Raw genomic sequence first — 23,231 nt, 5'->3', positions numbered from 1 at the left:
AGAAGAACAGATCAAGGGAAATGTGATCACACACACGCTAAAGTCAGCAAGGTATCCCATCTGAAAACATTCATGTGGATGTGTAAGATGGGTCCTCAAATGCATGGCCCACAGATAATTTTAGCAATACAAGACAAAATTTTAAAGGCGCCTTCTAAATTCGGTCTTGCACCAGTTTGGGTCTACAAAACTGTTGTTTGTGTACTCAGAACGAGCTGTCTGCTTTGAAAATGAGACCTTTATGTTGTATGGGATGAATTTTAAAAATAAGAAAAGTGTGGTTGTCAGGATCAAGGAAATATTTTATAAATTGGCTCACAGAGGAAACTTCATTTCATTCCACTTTAGCACACGCTTGCTTAAGCCATGAATTTTAAATGTCTATGGCTACAACAGCAGGATGTTCAACACAAGTCAGTTGTGTGTTCTCTTCAGCATGCTATGACAAGCCCAGACTAAAACATTGTATCTGGGGAAGATTAATTTTCTTCTGAATTGGAAAAGCTCAGATTGGTATTTTGAGCTGTGGGAACTTGGAAAATAGATTTGTCATTTTTAATAGATTCCTTTTGTGCTACATAACACAAAGCTGTTTTGTTTTTCGATATGAAATTTGCTAACTTTAGGAGGGATAGTCTCACTACAATTACTAGGGAGTTAGGCAAATAAATCGGAGGGTGCAGAGGGGATAGGAGTCTAACTTGAATCCACAAAAGCTAATAAATTCAAAGTTAAGATGGCAACTCCATCTTTAACACATACTGTACCTAAGGATTTCAGCAAAATGTTACTGTAGTATTTTTGTTCCATAATACATAGGCCCTGTGGGGTCATGTTTTAGCTTTCACATAATGAATTTCCCAGGTATGACCCTTAATGTAATTATTATTCATTTTTAGTCCTTAAATCTGCATCTAAAAGCACCATGCTGAAATTGGATGCAACTACATTTCATAGTGCATTTTTAATACTGATATTCTTCAAGTGTGCATGTTGATCAGAACTGACAGTTAATGATCCATTTTGTGCTAATTAGACAAACATGAAAATGAGAGTCAGCATCAAATGTAACTGAGATGTTTCATCTCAGTGGGTTCTTATCCTCTGCAAATAATATTTAACGTAAAATCATATATAGAACGGGTCTTGAAGAGTGAAAGAAAATTACTTCTGTGGGCTGTAGTGGGACAGCTGGGATTCATGAAGAGAAAATGAAGACATATATAATGTATCGGTAATCATTTTGGATTGTGATGCCTAGATTCTCTTATGTGTGGTAGAAGCCTGAGCTTATTAGGACATTTGCTCTGGTAAAAAAATTAATTAAAATATATACCAAAAATCAGTTCTAACGATTGAGACGAACAGATGAAATGAAGCCTAGGTAGTAGGACTACAGTATATTGCTGATAGAAAAAGAGCCAGACTGAAAATGCCCATCACTTGCTGATGCTAAACAGCAACCAACAAATACCTGCTTACTCTACATGAGCAGGTACTTCTGAAACAACCATCCCATCAAGGATAATGAAGCACTGTCTTGAGTAAATGATATCACCAGAATAGCATGAAGGAAGTCAGTTCTCACTTGTGATGTTGCAGTTTGTTTTCTGAAGTGCCATTTTCAGGTGCATATGCTTTGGGAAAGACTAACACTAGCATGACAAGACCACACAGTAGGAAAAGGTAACTGGATAGTTAAAAACAAGCTAATTAAAACAAACAAAACCCAGAAGTCTACCCACAGATTGACCACCTAGGGTGAAATCCTGCTTCCACTGAAGTCAATGCCAAACTCTCACTGATTTCAATGGAGCCAAGATTTTACCACTGGAGTGTTTTTTTAAGTTAGTCATTCTGTCTAAGGCTATGTCTACACTACAGGATAATTTCGAATTAACATCAACAGGTTTTATAAAACAGACATTATAAAGTCAATTGCAAGTGGCCACAGTAGGCACATTAATTCGGCGGTGTGCGTCCATGGTCCGAGGCTAGCATTGATTTCTGGAGCGTTGCACCATGGGTAGCCATTCCATAGCTATCACAAAGTTCCCGCAGTCTCCCCTGCCCCTTGGAATTCTGGGTTGAGATCCCAGTGCCTGATGGGGCAAAAATCATTGTCGCGGGTGGTTCTGGGTACAGCTTCACCCCTCCCTTCCTGAAAGCAGCAAACAACCATTTCACGCCTTTTTTCCTGGGTGAACTGAGCAAACACCAAAGCACAGCAAGCATGGACCCTGCTCAGATCAATAGCGCAATCGTGGACATTGTAAACACCTCGCACATTCTCGCGCAGTCTATGGTGAACCATGAACTGCAAAGGCAGGCAAGGAGGAGGCAGCTATGGCAGCGGGGCAACGAGAGTGATGAGGACATGGACACTGAATTCTCCCTAACCGCGGGCCCCTACGCTTTGGAGCTCCTGCTGGTAATGGGGGAGGTTCTACCCATTGAATGCCGATTTTGGGCCAGGGAAACAAGCACAGACTGGTGGGACAGCATAATTTTGCAGGTGTGGGACGATTCGCAGTGGCTGCGAAACTTTCGCATGCGTAAGATCACTTTCTTTGAACTTTGTGACTTGCTTTCCCCTGACCTGAAACGCCATAATACCAAGATGAGAGCAGCCCTCACAGTGGAGAAGCGAGTGGCAATAGCCCTCTGGAAGCTTGCAACGCCAGACAGCTACCGGTCAGTTGGGAATCAATTTGGAGTGGGAAAATCTACTGTGGGGGCTGCTGTGCTGCAAGTAGCCAAAGCAATCATTAAGCTGCTGCTACGAAAGGTTGTGACTCTGGGAAACATGCAGGTCACAGTGGATGGCTTTGCTGCAATGGGATTCCCTAACTGTGGGGGGCGATAGATTGAACTCATATTCCTATCTTGGCACCGGAGCACCAGGGCACCCAGTACATAAACCGCAAGGGGTACTTTTCAATGGTGCTGCAAGCACTGGTGGATCACAAGGGATGTTTCACCAACATCCACGTGGGATGGCCAGGAAGGGTTCATGACGCTCGCGTCTTCAGAGGCACTGCTCTGTTTAAATGGCTGCAGCAAGGGACTTACTTCCCGGACCAGAAAATAACAGTTGGGGATGTTGAAATGCCTGTCGTTATCCTGGGTGATCCAGCCTACCCCTTGATGCCATGGCTCATGAAGCCATACACAGGCAGCCTGGACAGTGGTCAGGAGCTGTTCAACTACAGGCTGAGCAAGTGCAGGATGGTGGTAGAATGTGCATTTGGCCGTTTAAAGGCGTGCTGGTGCACATTACTCACTCACTCAGACCTCAGCCAAACCAATGTCCCCTTTGTTATTGCTGCTTGCTGTGTGCTCCAGAATCTCTGTGAAAGTAAGGGGGAGACTTTTATGATGGGGTGGGAGGCTGAGGCAAATCGCCTGGCCGCTGATTATGCGCAGCCAGACACCAGGGCTATTAGAAGAGCACACCAGGAAGCGGTGTGCATCAGAGAAGCCTTGAAAACGAGTTTCACCACGGGCCAGGGTACGGTGTGACTGCTGTGTTTGTTTCCCCTTCATGAACCTCCCCCCTTTATTGACTCCTTCCCTGTAAGCAACCCACCCTCCCCCTTCGATTACAGCTTGCTTAAGGAAATAAAGTCACTATCGTTTAAAAAGCATGTATTCTTTATTAAAAGTCATTCCCTGTAAGCAACCCACCCTCCCCCTTCGATTACAGCTTGCTTAAGGAAATAAAGTCACTATCGTTTAAAAAGTATGTCATTATAAAAAGAGGAAGAGAATTAACAAGGTATCCCGGGTGTGGTTTGGGAGGAGGATAGGAGGGAAGGAAAAGGCCATTAAGCACATTTCAATGTAATGACAGCCTTTTGGTTGGACTGTCCACGGGGGTGGAGTGGGCGGGTTCAAAAAGCCTTCCCCCACGCGTTCTTACACGTCTGGGTGAGGAAGATACAGAACATGGTGAGTACTGAGGGTGGTTAAACATGGGCTGCCGCGGCACTCTATGACCCCGCTGCTCTTCCTGAAGATCCACCAGACGTCGGAAGATATCAGTTTGATCACACAGCAGCTCCAGCGTTGCATCCCACCACCCCTGATCTTCCTGCCTACACCTCTGATCTTCCTGCCGCCACCTCTCATCTTGAGCGTCTCTCCTATCCTCACATTCGTCCCTCCTATCCTCACATTCACTGGCATCTTTCCTGTACTTTGCTACCACGTCCTTCCACTCCCTCAGATGAGCTCTTTCATTGCGGGTTACTCCCATGATTTCAGAGAACATTTCATCTCGCGTCCTCTTCTTCCTCCGCCTTATCTGAGCTAGCCTTCGGGATGGAGTAGGGAGGCTTGAAAAATGTGCAGTTGCATGAGGGAGGGTAAATAGGGAGAGAAAGATTTAAAAAGATACATTTAACAGAACAATGGTTATACTCTTTCACAGTGAACAACACTATTCACCTTACATAGCACATGTGATTTCACTACAAGGTCGCATTTGGAAACTTTTAATATTGAGTGCCTGCGGCTCTGGTGTTACAGATCTCACAGACGAAGGTCCAAGCATCAAAATTCAACTTGCATGCGGTCATGGTAAGCCACAGCTTCTCCAGCCTTCATATATACAGTGCCCTGCTTCTTTCCTGTTAACAAGCAGCAGCAGATGCCAACCCCTCCCCTCCCCAATCCAATTCTCTAGGATTGCTTTACCCCTCCCCCCACTGCATGGCTGGTATCATGGAAGATCATTGCTAATCACCCCCCTTTCTCCGCCCCCACCGCGTGGCTGGTAGCTGAGAAGATTCCTGCTGGCCAAACGCTAAAAAGCTCAGCGCCATTACCCCACCCCTCCCCCCGCTTTGCTACGTGCAAGGAAGGCTTTCTTTTAAGCAACAGCCCAGTAGGAAAATGGCCATCTCTCTGTCCCCTTAATTAAATTTCTTAATTTCAACCAGGTTATCATGAACAATATCACTCTGCTGAGAATAACAGAGCGAGATAAAGAACGGATGTTTCTTGAATGCCAGCAATCACCGGGACCATACGCAGCTAGGCTTTGTCATGCAATGATACCCGATTACTTGCTACATGCATGGCGTGGTAAAGTGTCCTGCCATGGTGGACGGCACAAGGCTGCCTTGCCCAGAAACCTTCTGCAAAGGCTTTTGGAGTACCTCCAGGAGCGCTTCATGGAGATGTCCCTGGAGGATTTCTGCTCCATCCCCAGACATGTTAACAAACTTTTGCAGTTACTTTACTGGCTGTGAATGCATCCCAAGCCCTCATGGCAAATCAATCATTAAAAAATGCTTGCTTTTAAACCATGCTTTATATTTACAAAGGTACACTCACCAGAGGTCGCTTCCATGGCTTCACTGTCTGGGCTAGTGGCTTGGGAGGGCTGGGAGGGTAATTCCATCTGGGTCACGAAAAGCTCCTGGCTGTTGGGGCTAACGGAGTGCTGCGTGCTCACTGCAAGGTTGTCCTCCTCTTCCTCCTCCTCCTCCTCATCGTCCCCCTCCACTGAATCCTTAGCCAGGGTTGAGATTATAACCCCCACCTTGGAATCCACGGACAAGGGGGGGGTAGTGGTGGCGCAGCCCTCTAAAATTGCATGCAGCTCAGCATAGAAGCGGCATGTTTTTGGCCCTGACCCGGATCTTCTGTTTGCTGCTTTGGTTTTCTGGTAGCCTTGTCTGAGCTCCTTAATTTTCACTCTGCACTGCACTGAGTCCCTGGGTGTGGCCTTTTCCCATCATAGCCTTGGAAATTTTTTCAAATATTTTTTCATTTAGTCTTTTGGAACGCAGTTCTGTTAGCACTGAATCCTCTCCCCATATAGCGATAAAATCCAGTACCTCTCGTGCGGTCCATGCTGGTGCTCTTTTTCTATTCTCAGGAGACTGCATTGTTACCTGTGTTGATGAGCTCTGCGTGGTCACCTGTGCTGATGAGAGCTCCACGCTGGCCAAACAGGAAATGCAATTCAAAAGTTCGCGGGGCTTTTCCTGTATACCTGGCCAGTGCATCAGAGTTCAGATACCTGGCCAGAGTGGTCAGTGGTGCACTGTGGGATACCGTCCGGAGGCCAATAACTTCGATTTGCGGCCACACTAACCCTAAACCGATATGTTAATATCGATTTTAGCGTTACTCCTCTCGTTGGGGAGGAATACAGAAATCGATTTAAAGAGCCCTCTAAATTGATATAAAGTGCATTGTAGTGTGGACGGGTACAGTGTTAAATCGATTTAACGCTGTTAAAATCGGTTTAACTGCGTAGTGTGGACCAGGCCTAAGAAAATAGCAGTTAATGTAGTCACTGTAATTTATCTACAAAACAGACCCAAAGATACCTTGAAGTATCAGTAAAAGCTGCAATCCACTTGTGAGCAGAGATGGAAGGAAACTAGAATTCCTCCTGTTCCACTGAAAATTCCAAATTGTCAACAAAAAATAATCATTCCAAAAAAGACCAAAAAATGAAATTTGCAAATTTTCCCATGGAACAGATATTCATTTCAGAAGTGTCAAGAGAATATTTCATTTTGATATTTTCAAAATGGTTCTGAGACTACTTAAGCTCTCTTATACTGACTGAAAATTTCTGTTAATTTTTACTACTGTTTAGGACTACTGCAAGATCCCTGACTTGAAGAAAAAATGTGTTCATAGAGCAGAATTCCAGTAAAAGGCCTCACCAGGTTCCTACCAACCTTCTTTTGTAGTTTTCTTACTTTCTGAAGGTAACTTCAAAAGTTAATTACTCCCTAGGTTACAAATCAGATTCATAGATTCATAGATTCCAGGACTGGAAGGGACCTTGAGAGGTCATCGAGTACAGTTCCCTGCCCTCATGGCAGGACCAAATACTGTCTAGACCATCCCTGATAGACATTTATCTAATGTACTCTTAAATATCTCCAGAGATGGAGATTTCACAACCTCCCTAGGCAATTTATTCCAGTGTTTAACCACCCTGATAGTTAGGAACTTTTTCCTAATGTCCAGCCTAAACCTCCCTTGCTGCAGTTTAAGCCCATTGCTTCTTGTTCTATCCTTAGAGGCTAAGGTGAACAAGTTTTCTCCCTCCTCCCTATGACACCCTTTTAGATACCTGAAAACTGCTATCATGTCCAAGACCGGCGCTAGGGGTTTGAGCGCCCTAAGCAGACGGCAATTTCGCCGCCCCGCACGCTGGTCCCGGGGCTCCGCTGGAGCTGCCACAGTGGTGCCTGCGGAGGGTCCGGTGCTCCGTGGCTCCGGTGGAGCTGACGCAGTCATGCCTGCGGGAGGTCCACCGGAGCCGCGCGAGCAGCCAACCGTCCGCAGACACGACTGCGGCAGCTCCACTGGAGCCGCGGAGCACCGGACACTCCGCAGGCACCACTGTGGCAGCTCCATCGGAGCCGCCTGCCGCCCCCTCCGGCAAAACGGCGCCCACTATTTATTCTGGTGCCCTAGGCGATTGCCTAGGCTGCCTAAATGGTAGCGCCGGCCCTGATCATGTCCCCTCTCAGCCTTCTCTTTTCCAAACTAAACAAACCCAATTCTTTCAGGCTTCCTTCATAGGTCATGTTCTCAAGACCTTTAATCACTCTTGCTGCTCTTCTCTGGACCCTCTCCAATTTCTCCACATCTTTCTTGAAATGCGGTGCCCAGAACTGGACACAATACTCCAGTTGAGGCCTAACCAGTGCAGAGTAGAGCGGAAGAATGACTTCTTGTGTCTTGCTCACAACACACCTGTTAACGCATCCCAGAATCATGTTTGCTTTTTTTGCCACAGCATCACAGTGCTGACTTATATTTAGCTTGTGGTCCACTATAATCCCTAAATCCCTTTCTGCCGTACTCCTTCCTAGACAGTCTCTTCCCATTCTGTATATGTGAAACTGATTGTTCCTTCCTAAGTGGAGCATTTTGCATTTGTCTTTATTAAACTTCATCCTGTTTACCTCAGACCATTTCTCCAATTTGTCCAGATCATTTTGTATTATGACCCTACCCTCCAAAGCAGTTGCAATCCCTCCCAGTTTGGTATCATCTGCAAACTTAATAACCGTACCTTCTATGCCAACATCTAAGTCATGGATGAAGATATTGAACACAGCCAGTCCCAAAACGGACCCCTGCGGAACCCCACTTGTCATACCTTTCCAGCAGGATTGGGAACCATTAATAACTACTCTCTGAGTACGGTTATCCAGCCAGTTACACACCTACCTTATAGTAGCCCCATCTAAGTTGTATTTGCCTAGTTTATTGATAAGAATATCATGCAAGACCGTATCAAATGCCTTACTAAAGTCTAGGTATACCACATCCACCGCTTCTCCCTTATCCACAAGATGTAAGGTCCCTGCAGACATTGCAGTTGTGGTTATGACAGGAAATGGTTTTCAACATTTTGTGTGTTCTACATCATTAGGGTGCGCAGAAGTAACATAACTTCACAGGAACACAAACCACTTGCAAACTCACAGAATGCAGCTCACAGGACATTAGGGTGACCAGATCACAACACTAAAATATCGGGACACATTGGGGTGCTGTCAGCCCTGCCCACAGTCCACCCCCTCTCCTCCCAGGTTCCACCCCCACTCTACCCCAGGCCTGCCACCTCCCCACTTGCCTTCCCCCCACCGTGCCTTTCCTCATCCAGTAGGCCCCTTGCTGGCTTGCTGTGTCCTTCCTCAGTCCCCCACCCACCACTCACCTCTTCACTCCTGCCCGCTGCTCACTCGCTTGCCTCTTCACCCCTCACCTGCCACTCACCCCTACGGTGCCGACTTCCCCTCTGCCACGTGGGTGCTCACCCACACCCTGCCTCTTCCCATCCAAGCATCCACACTCGCTCCACCCCCATCCACTCCCTTCTCCCAAGTCCCCACTGCTGCCCTGCCTCTTGTCCACCTCCTCCCCTGAGTGCGCCACGTCCCCGGTCCTCCTCCCTCCTCCTGGAAAGCGCTAAGTGCCACCAAACAGCTTTTCAGTGGTGGGAGGCGCTGGGGGGTGGAGGGAGGAGCGGGGACATGGCAAGCTGAGGGGAAGGGGAGGGGAGGAGGGGGATCTTGGCTGCAATTTTTCCCTGTGGGTGCTCCCTGCCGCTTGCCTCCTTATCTGAATATCAGGACAAATGGAGTCCTGATTGTACATTGATCGGGACGCGGGACAAAGGGTTAAATATCAGGACATCTGGTCACCCTAGAGGACATGTTCATAGTATAAAAGAAGATGATGCTACTTTTCTTGTAATTTATAAATTTTAAATTATAAAACGGCTCACTTCATCTGTATCACAAAATAGAGCCCTGCACAGGTACAAAATTTGTATCTGCATCTGATCCGCAATCTGCAAAAATGATCCACAGATCTGAAGTGGATATCTGCCGATTTGCAGTGATCTACCACAAAATACACCACAACAGCTGGTCAAACAGAAGTCTCCACACCAAACTAAAGATCTATTATACCATGTGATTGTATTGGTCACTCTATTATAGCAGAGACTTGACCAATGACAGTGGCTAATGAAAACAGATGGCTGCCCATCACCATCACAGATGGCTAAGAGAGATACTACACATTTCACAGAAGGACAAAATAACAAATGCAAGAGAAGGGAACTCACAGAGCAGGACATGTTAACAAATATCATTACAGAAAGAAGGATCAAATGGTTGGGACATATACACCATACAGAAGATGGGAGAGGTGCTAAGCAAGCACTGAACTGAGTACTAGAAGGAGGAAAGAGAAAGCGAAGAAGGCCAAGGAAGAACTGGCAGAAGACAGTGACAGAGGATACTGAATGTGCTGGTATCACCTGGGAAGTACCACCATAATTAGCATCATAAGCAGTGGAGAAACTGGACTGCCTGATGTGTCAATGGCACAGGAGGAACTAAGGTCTAAGGTAAGACGCACTACTTTCCATACACTAGATACTGTTTTAATGTTATTTGCTTGTAAAGTAGATAATAAAGCAGCTTGGAAATCCGTAACACAAACATTTCTGCATAATTTAACTTCTAATAATCTTCTGAGATTATTCTAACAAAAATACAAACAAACTAACCTAGAAACAAACAAAATTCCCAAATTCCTTAGAAAACTATGACTAGCTTAGAAATTATAGCAGGCATATATGAGTATAAAATACTTTGACCCTCACAAGTGAACTGAGAGAGCTTGTTTTGCCCAACGTATCAACAGCTTATTTGCAAGTCTCACATTATTTTACAGTGTTGTCAAAACACCCTGCATTTCTGCAAACTGCCTACTAGCCTTATATTAGAGGATATGACATTGTATTAGTGTGACTTCTGCTTTCATAGATTGTAATTTCACCAATCCTGACCTGGCATAAAACACCTTTGGGCTCCTCCTTTCTCCCCCAAAGGAGCTTCTCTCACGTTCACGTTTTCTGTCCCATGTCATTGTTCCTGGAGGGAACAGAACTGCAGGCACTGAAGATAAGTCAGGCCTGCTGAAGTAATCACAGCTAATCATAGGGGACTACAGCCCAGCACCTGGTCTGAGACTGGGAGGCATGTGTGATTCCACCCTGAGAGAGATGTGATAGCTTGAGGCCCGAGACCTGGCAGGGGTGCACTCACCCCTCCAGTATGTCCATCGTGAGGGCACTACTCCCCAACCCCTTGCAGTTCTGCCATCCTTATACACTGTTGTTTTCAGCTTTACTAGCTCAATTAAAGCTAAGACAGGTATGCCTCTGACTGCCACACAGACAGACCATTCGGTAAACTTAGAACTGAAACTTAAAAATAAACAAACCACAACACCAATGACAATTAAGGTATGTTAGTAACTGGTGGTCTTAAAAGACAAACAGAAAGACTATTTTATAAAGGGCAGTCTCCATACCTTTAGCCAATGGTTCCACGGTGATAATTTCACTGCTGTTGCCTCTTCCTGCAGCAGTGACAGCCACCACCCAGACACTGTACTGTCGATTCCGACTCAAGTTGGGGATTCTGTAGGAAAATGAGTCAGGAGAGGCTTCAAACTCGCTGATTACCTGTGATGGGAGAGACAAATGTTTCCAAACTAAAATAAACAATATCTAAAGAAAGATTGTTGAGTGGAGTAGCTCAAGTCTTTTACCTCTGGATGTCTGGAGTGAATGATGGTAATTGCTCCAAATAGACTGCACATGGTACTTAACAGGATAGGGCTACATTTTGAAATCAATTTATTCAGTGAATTTAGCCCTATTTTCTTTTTGCAAATTGTCTGTTCATAGATCAAGATTTTTATGACTTTGTTTCTTTTAATTGGGTTGATGAATAGTTTTAATTAACATATTTGACAATGGTACTCCATGAATACTTCTTATCAACACATTGCCCAGTGGGTTGTAGTAAAATCATCCTGAGAGAATATTCATTTGTCTGATTAGATTCACTAGACACGCTTTGTGATGGGTCACTCACATCTTAAGGCCTGGTTCCTATACTTTGATTGAAGGACTTAACCCAGTTTCTTACTCCGATGTGATGATCTAAACTTTATAAATTACTTCCATTCGACGTAAATTTTGTTTAGTCACAAAATGAATTTTGTTTTCGATTTTAAAGATTCTCAGCTATGGATCAGGACGATAACAGGTATATTGCGGGCAGTGGACAGTCAGTCTTCCCCAATTTGCCACATCAATATGCTTCAACTGTGTGCTGGAGAGATACTAACAAGATGCCAGCTAGTGCCAGTTGTGGTGAGATAGCTCACAGTGTATCCAAAATAACCTATGTAATTAAAGAAGCATGGGGATTTAAGGATGGCCAGGGATTTTGTATGTAAGTACACACCGTACAATGAGGCTTTATTCTTCTGAGGGTTTGATCTGGGAAGGAAATTTTGACTTAGGCCTGAACAGTAAATGCAACTGCAATAATACAATAGACAGTGCTGAGTATCAGGAGCGAGCTGTGATATTACTGCCTGACACCACACTATTATCAACTTACTTTCTCCTGCTAGTTCAGCTAGAAAGGAGTTGCAGTAAAAATATTGAAGCCAGTAGTTAGCAATTACGTACAGTTAGAACATCCAGTTTTATTTCTAACACAGGTTCTGTGCATCTTGAATATAAAAACAGCCAGGATAACCAATCAGTTCAAAGGAATAAAACAGAATATTTTTTATATGCAACATTACACTTGGATCTCATTAGCTAATGCCAGGCTACTAGAGTATTAATGATGCAAATAACAATTGTGTTGAGATTTTTTTTATTACAAATAAATATTCATATAATTCAAGGTTCATTAAAACAGACAGGTTGGGTGCATGAATGCCCTTTGATATATAAATATCTCAAGGTGGTAAAGGCCAATTCCAAGTAACTCATATTTCAAAGGAGACTTTGACCTGAAAGTGTTCACATAAATTGTCCTTCAAAAGGAAATTCAGAATAAATGGGCTGTTTCTCAGGTGTCAATTAACACCTCTGTAGTCTGAACTGTCAGGAAGTCTCAGCAAATTGGTGGGGCAATGCATACTCCTCTACCTTGAGATGGCATCTTCTATACTGGGAAAAATGGATCATGCTAGAACATTTCAGGTTTCAGAGTAACAGCCGTGTTAGTCTGTATCTGCAAAAAGAACAGGAGTGCTTGTGGCACCTTAGAGACTAACACATTTATTTGAGCATAAGCTTTCGTGGGCTACAGATGTGGTCATCTGATAAAGTGGGCTGTAGCCCACGAAAGCTTATGCTCAAATAAATTTGTTAGTCGCTAAGGTGCCACAAGTACTCCTGTTAGAACATTTGTTAACTAACAACATGTTAAACTCCATTTTGCCTTTAGGGTGGACAAGGAATGCTTTGTTAAAAAATGTGTTGTCTGATCACTACCTCCATTGCCACTGGGACATTTACTGCCATTCCATTGGTGGAAGAATCACAACACTGGTGTCTCCAATTCCTTTTAAGCTCCCTCATGTTTGGCTCCTTTCCGAGTGCCACAGAGACTGGACAGCATTAGCAATTGTATCTACTTCAATTAATTATTCACTCTTTCACTGAATCAATTTATTAATTGAATTTGGCGTAACTAACAAATATATCTGTATGCAACTAGTACCTTTTTAGCAAGATTATTTAGCAAACCATTTCAGTTTCTAATTGGTTAACAGAATTCTCGCATTTCAACATCTAACATTAACTACCAAACACTTGGGGACATTCCAGTGAGAAGGAATTGATTTTACTTCTAGCTTTTTTTCTTTAATTTCAGCTAGACTAATATGTCAGAAACTTACATTCCATATGGGGGGAAAGGGAGCTTTATGAGAATGAAGATTAAATAACTAAAAAAAAGTTGTAATAAAACATTTTAAAGGAAATGTCTCCTTGTCATATATTAGGCTTTGCATGTCCCATTATGAATGCCCTATGCTAAAAGGAATGCTAAACTTGCTCAAGGGTTTGTTTCTACTGACTACTCTTCAGGGAATTCTGCACCAAAAAATTAAAAATTCTGTGCACAATATTTTAAAATTCTGCAAATTTTATTTGTCAAAATAACACTCTAGAATAAATGTTGGTAATTTATTTAATAATACCTGTCAGCAAGTATGTCTGTAACAATACAGACAACAAAAGAGATTCATGATTTTTTTTTGACAAATAAATTCTTTACTAAGCATATTAATATAGAACTCTGAGTAATAATTCACTTAAACTACAATACATAAATGCATTTCCTGCACTCCTCACAAGCAGTACAAAAGCTTGGTAGAGTCAGAGGCAACAGAGTAGCTGAGGGAGAGGGAAGTAATTGCTGGGAAGAAGCCTGAGAATGAATCTGGAGTGTTGGGTGTGGGTGGGAGAACTATGGAATAGCAGGATGGATTCTTAGGGAGTTGGGGAGGCTCCCACATGACCCCAGCCCCTCCCATTCAGTCAAGAACATTTGCCCCTGTCCTTATGTGTTCCTGCATCCCCTTCCCGTCTCCATGTGTCCCTGCACCCACAGCCACCCCTGCACCTGTCCCCATGTGGCCCTTCACCCCCTCACCCATTCCCATGTGTTCCTGCATCCCTGCTCAACCACTCCGCCCATCTCCATGTGTCTCTGCACCCCCTTCCCCCATGTGTCCGTGCATCCCTACTCAGACACCCCGTCAGCCTCATGTGACCCAGCTTCTCCTCCCCCATCCCCATGTGGCGTTGCATCCCCACTCCCAGTCAGCCTCTGCCCCAGTCTGTCTCCACCAACTAGCCTTTCTGAACACGAGTCTATGTGATCCCCCAGCAGCCCCATGTGCCTCACTCTATCTGTCCTCCACCATATCCTGGGCCTTCTAACCTGGCCCAGTGGGCAGGGTGCTGTGAGGAAAACAGCCAGCTGCTACTGCTGGTGAGCCAGCAGCTCTGTTTTGGCACCACAGCAGCCTCTGGTGGGAAAAAGTGTAACTGCAGCACCTCTCCAGCAGAATATATTTTTGGGGGAGAAAAGCGAGACACATGAAGTCTGCATGTGCATAGTGGCACAAAATTCCTCCCAGAATAACTGACTGAGCTGGTGCAGTGGCTTCTTCAGCTCCCCTCTGTTGGGTTTATTGTTTACTGTTTCAGTTCACTGCCTATGAAGCACAGCATGGAGCATGACCATAGAAAACCAGCAGGGTCTGTGCAGCATGAAATAGAAGCTATGTGACACATTCTCCCTTCTGTGCATTCTCTCTTCTAATTATCCATGTATACCATCTACCTGGTGGAATTCAGGCAACAGAAAGAGAATCAGAGGAACAGCCATTTTAGGTAGCATACTTTCCCTCCCACGTAGCCTCAAAAATATTACAAAATAGATTAGTTAATGCTGTTAGAGACAGCCTTAACTATCCCTTCCAAACTCTGTGACTTCATCAGAGGAACTTCAAGGTGCAGGTAACTAGATGGTGTCAGCTGGATACAAAACGGCAGCCAGGCCACCTGTTTTGCCATGGCTGGGGCAAACCTATGGAACCTGCAGAAGAAGAATGCCTCTATGCAGCAGTCCAGGTATCCACAGAGTTAGGATTAAGGCCAGGATTTCCTGTGGATACACAGCCAATGGGACAAGAGCAAGCGGCTTCCCCTGTCTGCACTGAATCTCAGCGAGTTCTGCACTGAGGACAATTGCTGCATTGGAAATCTCTCTAAGAGACCCTGCTAAGATACCAAGTGTTCCTCTCCTTTCACATTTTCCTATGGGATCACAGAGATCCAGGTTAGGACTAGGATGAATTGAAAGAGCTATTTGAAGACTGCTGAGAGAAGAATACAAACTGGGACTCACTTAGACTTATGCTCTGGCTTGTGAAGAAACAGCAAAGTCAGTTCCGCTAACACCCCCAGCATGAGCATAAAAAGCATCAAATTAAAATGTAAAAGAAATGACAGCATTACTAGAAAGTGTGATTCTATTCTGAAATGTGACCTTCTTATTCAATAGACGTGTTCCCTGGGGGTATTCAGAATCGCAGCTCCTTAGATTAGTGACTAAAATAAGATGTTACTCCTTTTTACTCCTGTCATGGTATAATTCCCCAATCTGAACCTTAGAGTCCAAAAATGGGGTACCAGCATGAATTCCTCTAAACTTAATTACCAGCTTAGATCTGATAAGCTGCCACCACCCAAAAAATTATAGTGTTTTGGGGCACTTTGGTCCCCCCCAAAACCTTCCCTGGGGACCCCAAGACCCAAATTCCTTGAGTCTTACAACAAAGGGGAATAAATCATTTCCCCCCCTTCTCCTTTCTTCCTCCCAGATCTTTCCTGCCCTGGGTACACTAGGAGATCACCGTGATTCAACTCCTTGCATCACAACAGAGAGAAATCAGGTTTGTTTCCCCCCTTCTCTCTCCTTCTCAGGCTTTCCCTCCCTGGGCTATCCTAGAGAGATAGACAGATTCAAGCTCCGTGAATCTAAAACAAAGGGATTCCTACCCCCCTCCCTTCTCTCTCCCTGTCCCTCACCAATTCCCTGGTAAGTACAGACTCAATTCCCTTGAGCCTCAACAAGGGGAAAAAATTAAACAGGTCTTAAAAAGCAAAACTTTTAATAAAAAGAAAGAAAAAAAGTAAAAGTTGTCTCTGTAATTTAGATGGTAAAAGTTACAGGGTCTTTCAGCTTATAGACACTAGAGAGAAGCCTCCCCCCAGCAAAAATGCAATTTAAAATACTTCCAGCAAAATACACATTTGCAAATACAGAAAACAATCAAAAGACTATAACCACCTTTCCTACTTAATACTCACTATTCTGAATATATAAGAGACTGTAGCAGGGAGATTGGCAAGAAACCTGGTTGCACGTCTAGTCCCTTTCAGGACCCAGAGAGAACAAAGCCAAACCCAAAAAACACAAACAAAGGCTTCCCTCCACCGAGATTTGAAAGTATCTTGTTTCCTGATTGGTCCTCTGGTCAGGTGTTTTTGATTCCCTGTTTGTTAACCCTTTACAGGTAAAAGAGACATTAACCCTTAACTATCTGTTTATGACAACTCCTCTTAACACTGCAGAGTCAACACAGCTAATACTAAACTTGATTCTATGCCTTCTTGTACATCACCATCAACAGAACCAGCTTAGTCCTTAGATGCATCCTTTGCAAACCTACTGAAGACAATGGAGTTGCACAGGTGGTGCTGAAGAAATAAATTAGCCAGAAGAACCTTTATTACTAGTGGTGATGAGTAAAACAAAACCCAGTTTGAATCTTCCATCCTGTAGTGTAATCTATTCCTCAGTAATCCATTTCATGATTACTCCAATTGGGCTGGGATTTAGGCAGACACTGAGTGGGGCAGCACAAGCTGTGTATCTCAGTTGGCAAAGCAGAGAGCAAGGGAGTTACAGAACATATATGTGTCCAATAGCCTTCATAAGTAATCGCCTAGCTGTTTACTACAGCCAAGTCCTGTCTCTCATTGCTACACGTCACTGGTAGAGTTTGTAAGGCTGTCAGTTAGAAATAAACATGGTTTTTCTTGTAAACCAAAGATGTTTAAGCTTGGAGACTTAGAGAGAAAATAATTACAGAACTCCAGCAATGCTATTTGTAATGAGCCACACTTTAAAGAAGAATGACTCTTTAATTTACAGACGTAAAAAACCTGTATGTGAAATCCTGACCCTAATGAAGACAATGTGAGTTTTGCATTGACTTTAAAAGGTTCAAGATTTCACCCTGTTATTTTGGAGCTAAAGGTTGTGAGTTCTATCACTGATATATGTTTAAGAGGGTGTGAGGAATCCATATGTGTTGAAATGATCAGATACTCAGTATTTTCTATTAAAATTCATCAGCTGCCGGATCCAAAGCTGGGTAATGAGACAAGTCCATCATTTTATGAAAAAGAAGGACAGGTATTATTTTTAGCAGGGCTTTAAAAGAAGATGTGTTTAAAATGATAGTGTATAGCATATCAGTGCCATTTGTGCATATCAGTGAATCTGTTATTTCAAATCTATTTTAGAGATACGCACTATGGCTAAAAATGTTAAACAAAAAATTAAAGCTGACCGATTAAAACAATGAATCTACAATTATTTGTGCTGGTAATAAAGCTGTAAAATAGTTATAAAATAAGACTATGGTGTATGAATAGGTAAATATTTTTAAAATAGCTGAAAAAAATAAAATAAGTCTATGTGTGTTTTATAAAAATAAGTATTAAATAAACAATTACTCTCATGCTGTATAAAGTGCCATGTAATCAAACTGACAGATACGTCCTGTAATGCATGAACCTAAGTGTGGATTAGAGACAAAAAGCTCAGCTCCCCTCCAGAAACCTTGACTCCAGCCATGCCTCCCTCCTGAGTGCACCTGTTATCCATGACTCTGTCTTTTTAATATTCACCAATTTTCCATTTCCTCTTTTAAAAAACTGATCATACTCTTAATCTACAAGGCCTGTAGAACTGTAATGACCATATCCCCACTTTGTTCATAACTGGTTTTGCATTATATTGTGTAGTTTTTGCTCATGTCTTCAAAACTGAGGAGGGATAGAGATGAATGCAAAGACATCTTCATCAGGGTTGGAATGCAGGCAGCACCAGCTGTGTTCCTAAATCTGCAGCTAGAGAGCTAGAACAGGGATGTATTTGTTCATCACAGGTCATCTGCCATACAGTGCTATTTATCCTCATGACATTTATACAAATAAAGGAATAAATTACAAGCAGTGTAATAACCAACCTTCCTGCATTTTCTGCGTGCATATGTTCTGCACAACAAAATAATCGCTCAAAGTGAGTAATGATGGGCAAGTCAGAGAAAAAAGTCACTTCAGTAAGAGGAAGATGAGGAAGACTGATTATAATCTTTTCCTCCCATTTTATTCTATGGATCTCCTGTGAATGGTGAGTAGGGATCTCTCTCTTCTTTGACTGCACAATCACAGGAGCCAGCAGACAGAGCATGTACAATGGTGCATGCAAAAGTCACAGCATGCAGGGATTATACCACCAGGAGATATCCATATATTATGTTTGACACTAGGACAAACAATGTTATGTAAAACAATGTAATACATCTTTCCTATTGGTGTACAAATCAAACCTGAATCAGATACTGACTACCTTATGAAGTAAGTTCAAGATGTAGTGTCTAAAACAGTGGTGGACAAATTTGGTTCAGGCAAAACAAAAGTCGAACAATCCTTAACCTTTCTCAATTCCCCAAATCAAATAATATTTTAGGGTCCAATTTGTCTGGTTCCCTGGACAAATATAATCTTACTTCTTCTTTCCCCACAACTTCTTTAGGTCCCTCTATCTTCCCCTCTTACTTTTACTGAAGTATTGACAGACCTAGCCGAATCTGTGCTAGGCCCACTGCTCTTCTACTTGAACTTGTGGAGGAGGGGGCGGATTTATTTATTTATAAATGCCATTTTTCCCCATATCTCTTGAACTAGGCATTTTTCAGAGTTTCAGTGCCACCAGTAAACACTTTGAAAACTAGTTTCAGTAAGATGAAGAGTGTGAAGCACTTAGTCAAAGGCAACGCATTTAAGGATCACAATTCTTCCATAATCTGCTGAAGTATTATGATTTCGTATGGCATTGCATAAGGTGTATCAAATCACGCAGTCTCTAGGGAACCCAGTAATAGCTGTGCACAACAAAGATAGCTGTTCAAAAGAAAGCGATGATAAGAGTTTACATAACCATACTTTCCTAACCAAAAAAAAAAAAAATCCCCCGCAGTGTGTTTTTCTATTACACACACACTTTTACAAAAATAGACCAAATGAACTTGAAAAGTAATTTAGAAGTCACTCTAGTCTACTGTTCAACTATTAAGATTTGTCATGTAATTAAACCTTCCCTAATTACAAAAAGTGCATATTATTTCTTTGTCTACCATGGAAATATTTATGCAATGAGAAAAAAAAATAACAATTTTATAGCTGAGATGTAACCTTCTGAGAAAAATGGCATGTATAATGGCAACAAAGATATCTCCTTAATTAGGCAGAGGAAAAGGCACCACTGAAATGCTTCAGACATTCAAGGTCATCAGCAGAGGTGGCACACCTTCCATTTCAATCCTCATTAGGTACAATAGGGCAAACTAATTCTGCTTTTAGACTTCCCTTAGCAGGAAATCAGAGTGTTGTCTTACTCCACATCTTAATATGGGTGGAATAGAAGACAAGAGCTAACTGTCTTCCATTTAGTATCCTTTCAGTATGCTGTTTTACTTAAATCGCTCCTTCTTCCGCATCTCTAACCATCCCATAGACGGAATAGCCGATTCATTTTCAGTTAAATTACCCACTTCATGGAAGCAGCAGAATAACCTGCTTTAATGATTTTCCTTTCTAAATGTACTACCTCATGTGATGAGCTGAGAGCTTTTGTAACTGGCTATGCAATCTAGGTTTTAATACAGTATGTTTCTGATAGATGTCATCATACACTGTTGAACTACATATATAGTCCGCATTTTCCATAAGGTCACGAGTTCTTAGTCTTTTGCTCTGCTTTCCCATCACATCTGAAGTCCTGCTACTCTTCCCCTCTGTCTTTCCCGCAATGAAATCTTGCTCCTTATTCCTCAGCCCACTTTGAGCATGAGACACGTGTCTTTGGTCTGTCTCCCTTTTCCTATCCTGACATTGCTATTTCCCCCACGCAGGGAGGCTCCTGTCACTTGCTATTGTGATGCAGTTTTCCAGGCTCTTTCTCCTTCTCAGTTTTTATTTAATCTAAATTGGTTCATTCATCTCTTATATAAATGGAAATCTGTTTTTGCAAGCAATTAAGGTTAGCAGTCAGCTTTAAAATGTAGATGCATTTTTGTATTTTTCTCTGTTTTGCACAATGAAAAAATATTCTTTCAGAATGAAAAGAAAAGAGAGTGTAGTTCACAATGTTGTGTGGTGTAGGGGTCCTCCCCTGGAATCTTGGACTGAAATTGGGATTTCAATGATAGTTCCTTTTCTGTTTTCACTTGTGAATCAAATTCTTCTGTTTGAAATATTCCAGCCACATGCTGCCCTTTGGAATCAAGCTGTTTCAAGCTGAAAATTTCAGTTTCCCTTTGCCTAAAGTCAGCAGAACTTCTAACAGAGTCTGCCCTTGCAAATTGAATCTGGCTGTGAGAAGTGCTGGCAAATCAGCACTTCAGAAACCTACAGGGTCATTTGATGGATGCATTGCGTAGAAGTGTGCACAATATGGCCAGCAATAATTGTTCATTTTTTTGTTAATTCAGAGTGGTTTATTGTGGCTTTGATATACCCAATGGACTCCCAAGAATTGTTTTTACTGGAAAGAACATTAACTATATTTAGGCATGGCAGAATTTGATTTTTAATTTTTTTTATAATTATAATAGATATCATCAATGTTTATTTTGAAGCTCTTTTTCCCAGTTTTTGTCCATTTCAATTTTCACAGTTGCAGGAAATTATGGGGAGGTCAGACAATAATGATTTAATGATAGTACACTTTGAGATTCAAAAAGTTCAAGCTTTATAACCATTAACACACAAATGGTCAACATGACATGTGAACAAATGCTCCTTGTGCCCTGGTTCTGGTCTCAGCTCCCTCCTTGACACACACACAAGAGGAAATTCAGTTCCATCCAGTTTGCTTACCTTTAAAAGTCTTGCTCCTCCTGGGGAGATTTGTAGAAGTTCCCCCCGCCGCCCCTCTGCAGGAGCTGGTTAAAGGAAATGGGGAACATCCATCCTGCTTTCTGGCCTCCCTCCCCACCAAGAACAGCCAGGATCCCAGCAGCAAGAGAAGGTGCATCCCAGCTTTGCCTTTTAGTGATCAAAGGAGGAAAGTTCAGCCACTAGGAGAGAGCACTGGGAGCTGGCGGGCGGACAAAGTTTGCAGAAGTTCCCCAGATGGGGAGATCACACAAGATGGCGACAACGTGTTTTAGAGGCCATTTTCAGGAGCTGAGACTAGAGCTAGGAAGAAGGACTCCAGCTCACGAGAAGGGCTCATCAGGGGCGTTAGAGAGAAGGCTCCAGCATTAGCAGAAGAAAGGTCTTGTACTGGGGGGAGTCATGCAGAGGGCATCCTGCATAGCAGGGCTATGGAGAAATGGAGACCATGAGCAGGGGCCCATTATGGGGCACAAGGAGAATCGGAGAACTGTGATGCCTTTTAGGCAGTCACCCATCTCTTCTTAGTGCCACCTCCCAGTCTGTGTGCAGGTCTAACCATTCTGGGGAGTGGGTGAACTCTTGGGCAGCAATGCCATTGTGAGTGGTCCCCTGACTCCTGGTAATCCTGGAGCTAAAGTTGTCTTGGCTGAAAATGATCTGGGTTTGGGGGCAGGAGGACAGGGTGATTGGGTACAAGGAATGTTTCTGCTTCATCAGGCACTGGTTCTGATTCACTCGATTTCAAATGCAGCAGCAGTGGCCGGGATAAGTGGCCACAAAGCCTCTCTCTGGAGCAAGAAGGCAGCCCAAACCCATGAGTAGGGGTGTGTGTGTCAAGGCTGGGGACAGGCATCAGGCTGGGGAGGAGCTGTGCCACCCTTCTGGCAAAGGCAGGAAGGGGAAGAGAGGCCACCCCCTGCAATGAGGATCTCTGAAAAGTGAAAAATAATGCAAATGATGAGCCTCCAAAGGGAGATGAGCCTTTTTTTCCCTGATGATTCAGGCAAATTATTTTGGGGAGGCTTAGCCTCCTCAAGCCTCTTATACATGCCACCCATTATAAAAATAGAGTAATTAAAGAGATGTAGTCAAAGTTGGTCACCTTCATCTCTCATCTATTTTCTTTTTCCTGGTATCTTTTTGCAAACACTGTATCATTCTGTTAATGTGGTGGATTCTCTGCAACCTTACAGGGAGCAGTTCAAGTAAGGGGGTGAAGTGCAGAGCACTGACCCTCTCCCTTTACTGAAAGCAGAAAGAAGGTTCTCCCCTTCACGATTTCTACTGAGCTTGGAAGACATCGACTCCCCTAAAGCTCTACCTTCTCCTACCACCTCTTCACTGACTGATGGAAGTAGGACAAATGAAGAAGACCCCTCAGTGGCAGCAGCAACGGATGTACCTGACTGTGTGGGGGGGAGGGGTATGGGATTCCCAGTCTTCTTGCCACTAGGTGGAGCTGTACAAGCACCTGACAGGAGAAGAAGAATTGGCAAAGCTGGAGGTCACCTATTCTTCTTCTTTCTTCTCCTGTAAGATCTCTCCCCCTGCTGATTCCCCTCCCTGCCAAGTGGGGAAGAGAGGAAAATAGGCAGAGCTTGGTGCTTTCAGCTCATCCTCCAAGAAAAAAGGGAGCTTCTCACACAAGTTTCCCCAGCCCAGCCAAAATAGAGGTGGCTGGGAGCATAAGGATTATCCCATTACATAGTTGCACCCTCTATGAGTGCATACATGCACTCACATATGCGCACGCACCCACCATTTTTGTTTAGCTGGCTATGGACATGATTGAGGATAAGGACTCCTGCCAAATACATTTACTCCTTTGTCCTCAGACCAAGTCCCCCCACAGAAGATGATACCGGGCCACTTTGTTACATGACCTCCAAATTCATGATGGCAAAACACCACCACCAAAACTGATGAGCGCCTCCTTCTATTTTCATCTACTTTACGAATGCCTACAAGTTAACGAATGGGACTGGGAGGGGGGAGAATTTAGGAATGAGTGCAAAATTATATTATGGTTGCTGGGAGTAAGTGAGGGAAATATCTGGCTCTTGTTTAGGACACTGCTTTCAAC

The 23,231-nt window shown here is 43.3% G+C and overlaps 1 protein-coding gene across 2 annotated transcripts in view; it reads right to left on the bottom strand.

Moving 5' to 3' along the window:
* Positions 1-23,231, bottom strand: part of DSCAM (DS cell adhesion molecule) — a 662,018-nt gene that overhangs the window by 73,574 nt on the left and 565,213 nt on the right. For both annotated transcript variants that reach the window (XM_030577471.1, XM_030577483.1), the window contains exon 21: positions 10,879-11,032. In XM_030577471.1, the coding sequence (XP_030433331.1) occupies positions 10,879-11,032 (154 nt within the window). The remainder of the gene's footprint in view (positions 1-10,878; positions 11,033-23,231) is intronic.

Source organism: Gopherus evgoodei, chromosome 1 (genome assembly GCF_007399415.2).
Source record: "Gopherus evgoodei ecotype Sinaloan lineage chromosome 1, rGopEvg1_v1.p, whole genome shotgun sequence".
Classification (NCBI taxonomy): Eukaryota; Metazoa; Chordata; order Testudines; family Testudinidae; genus Gopherus; species Gopherus evgoodei.
This window is presented reverse-complemented; position numbering and strand designations above follow the sequence as displayed.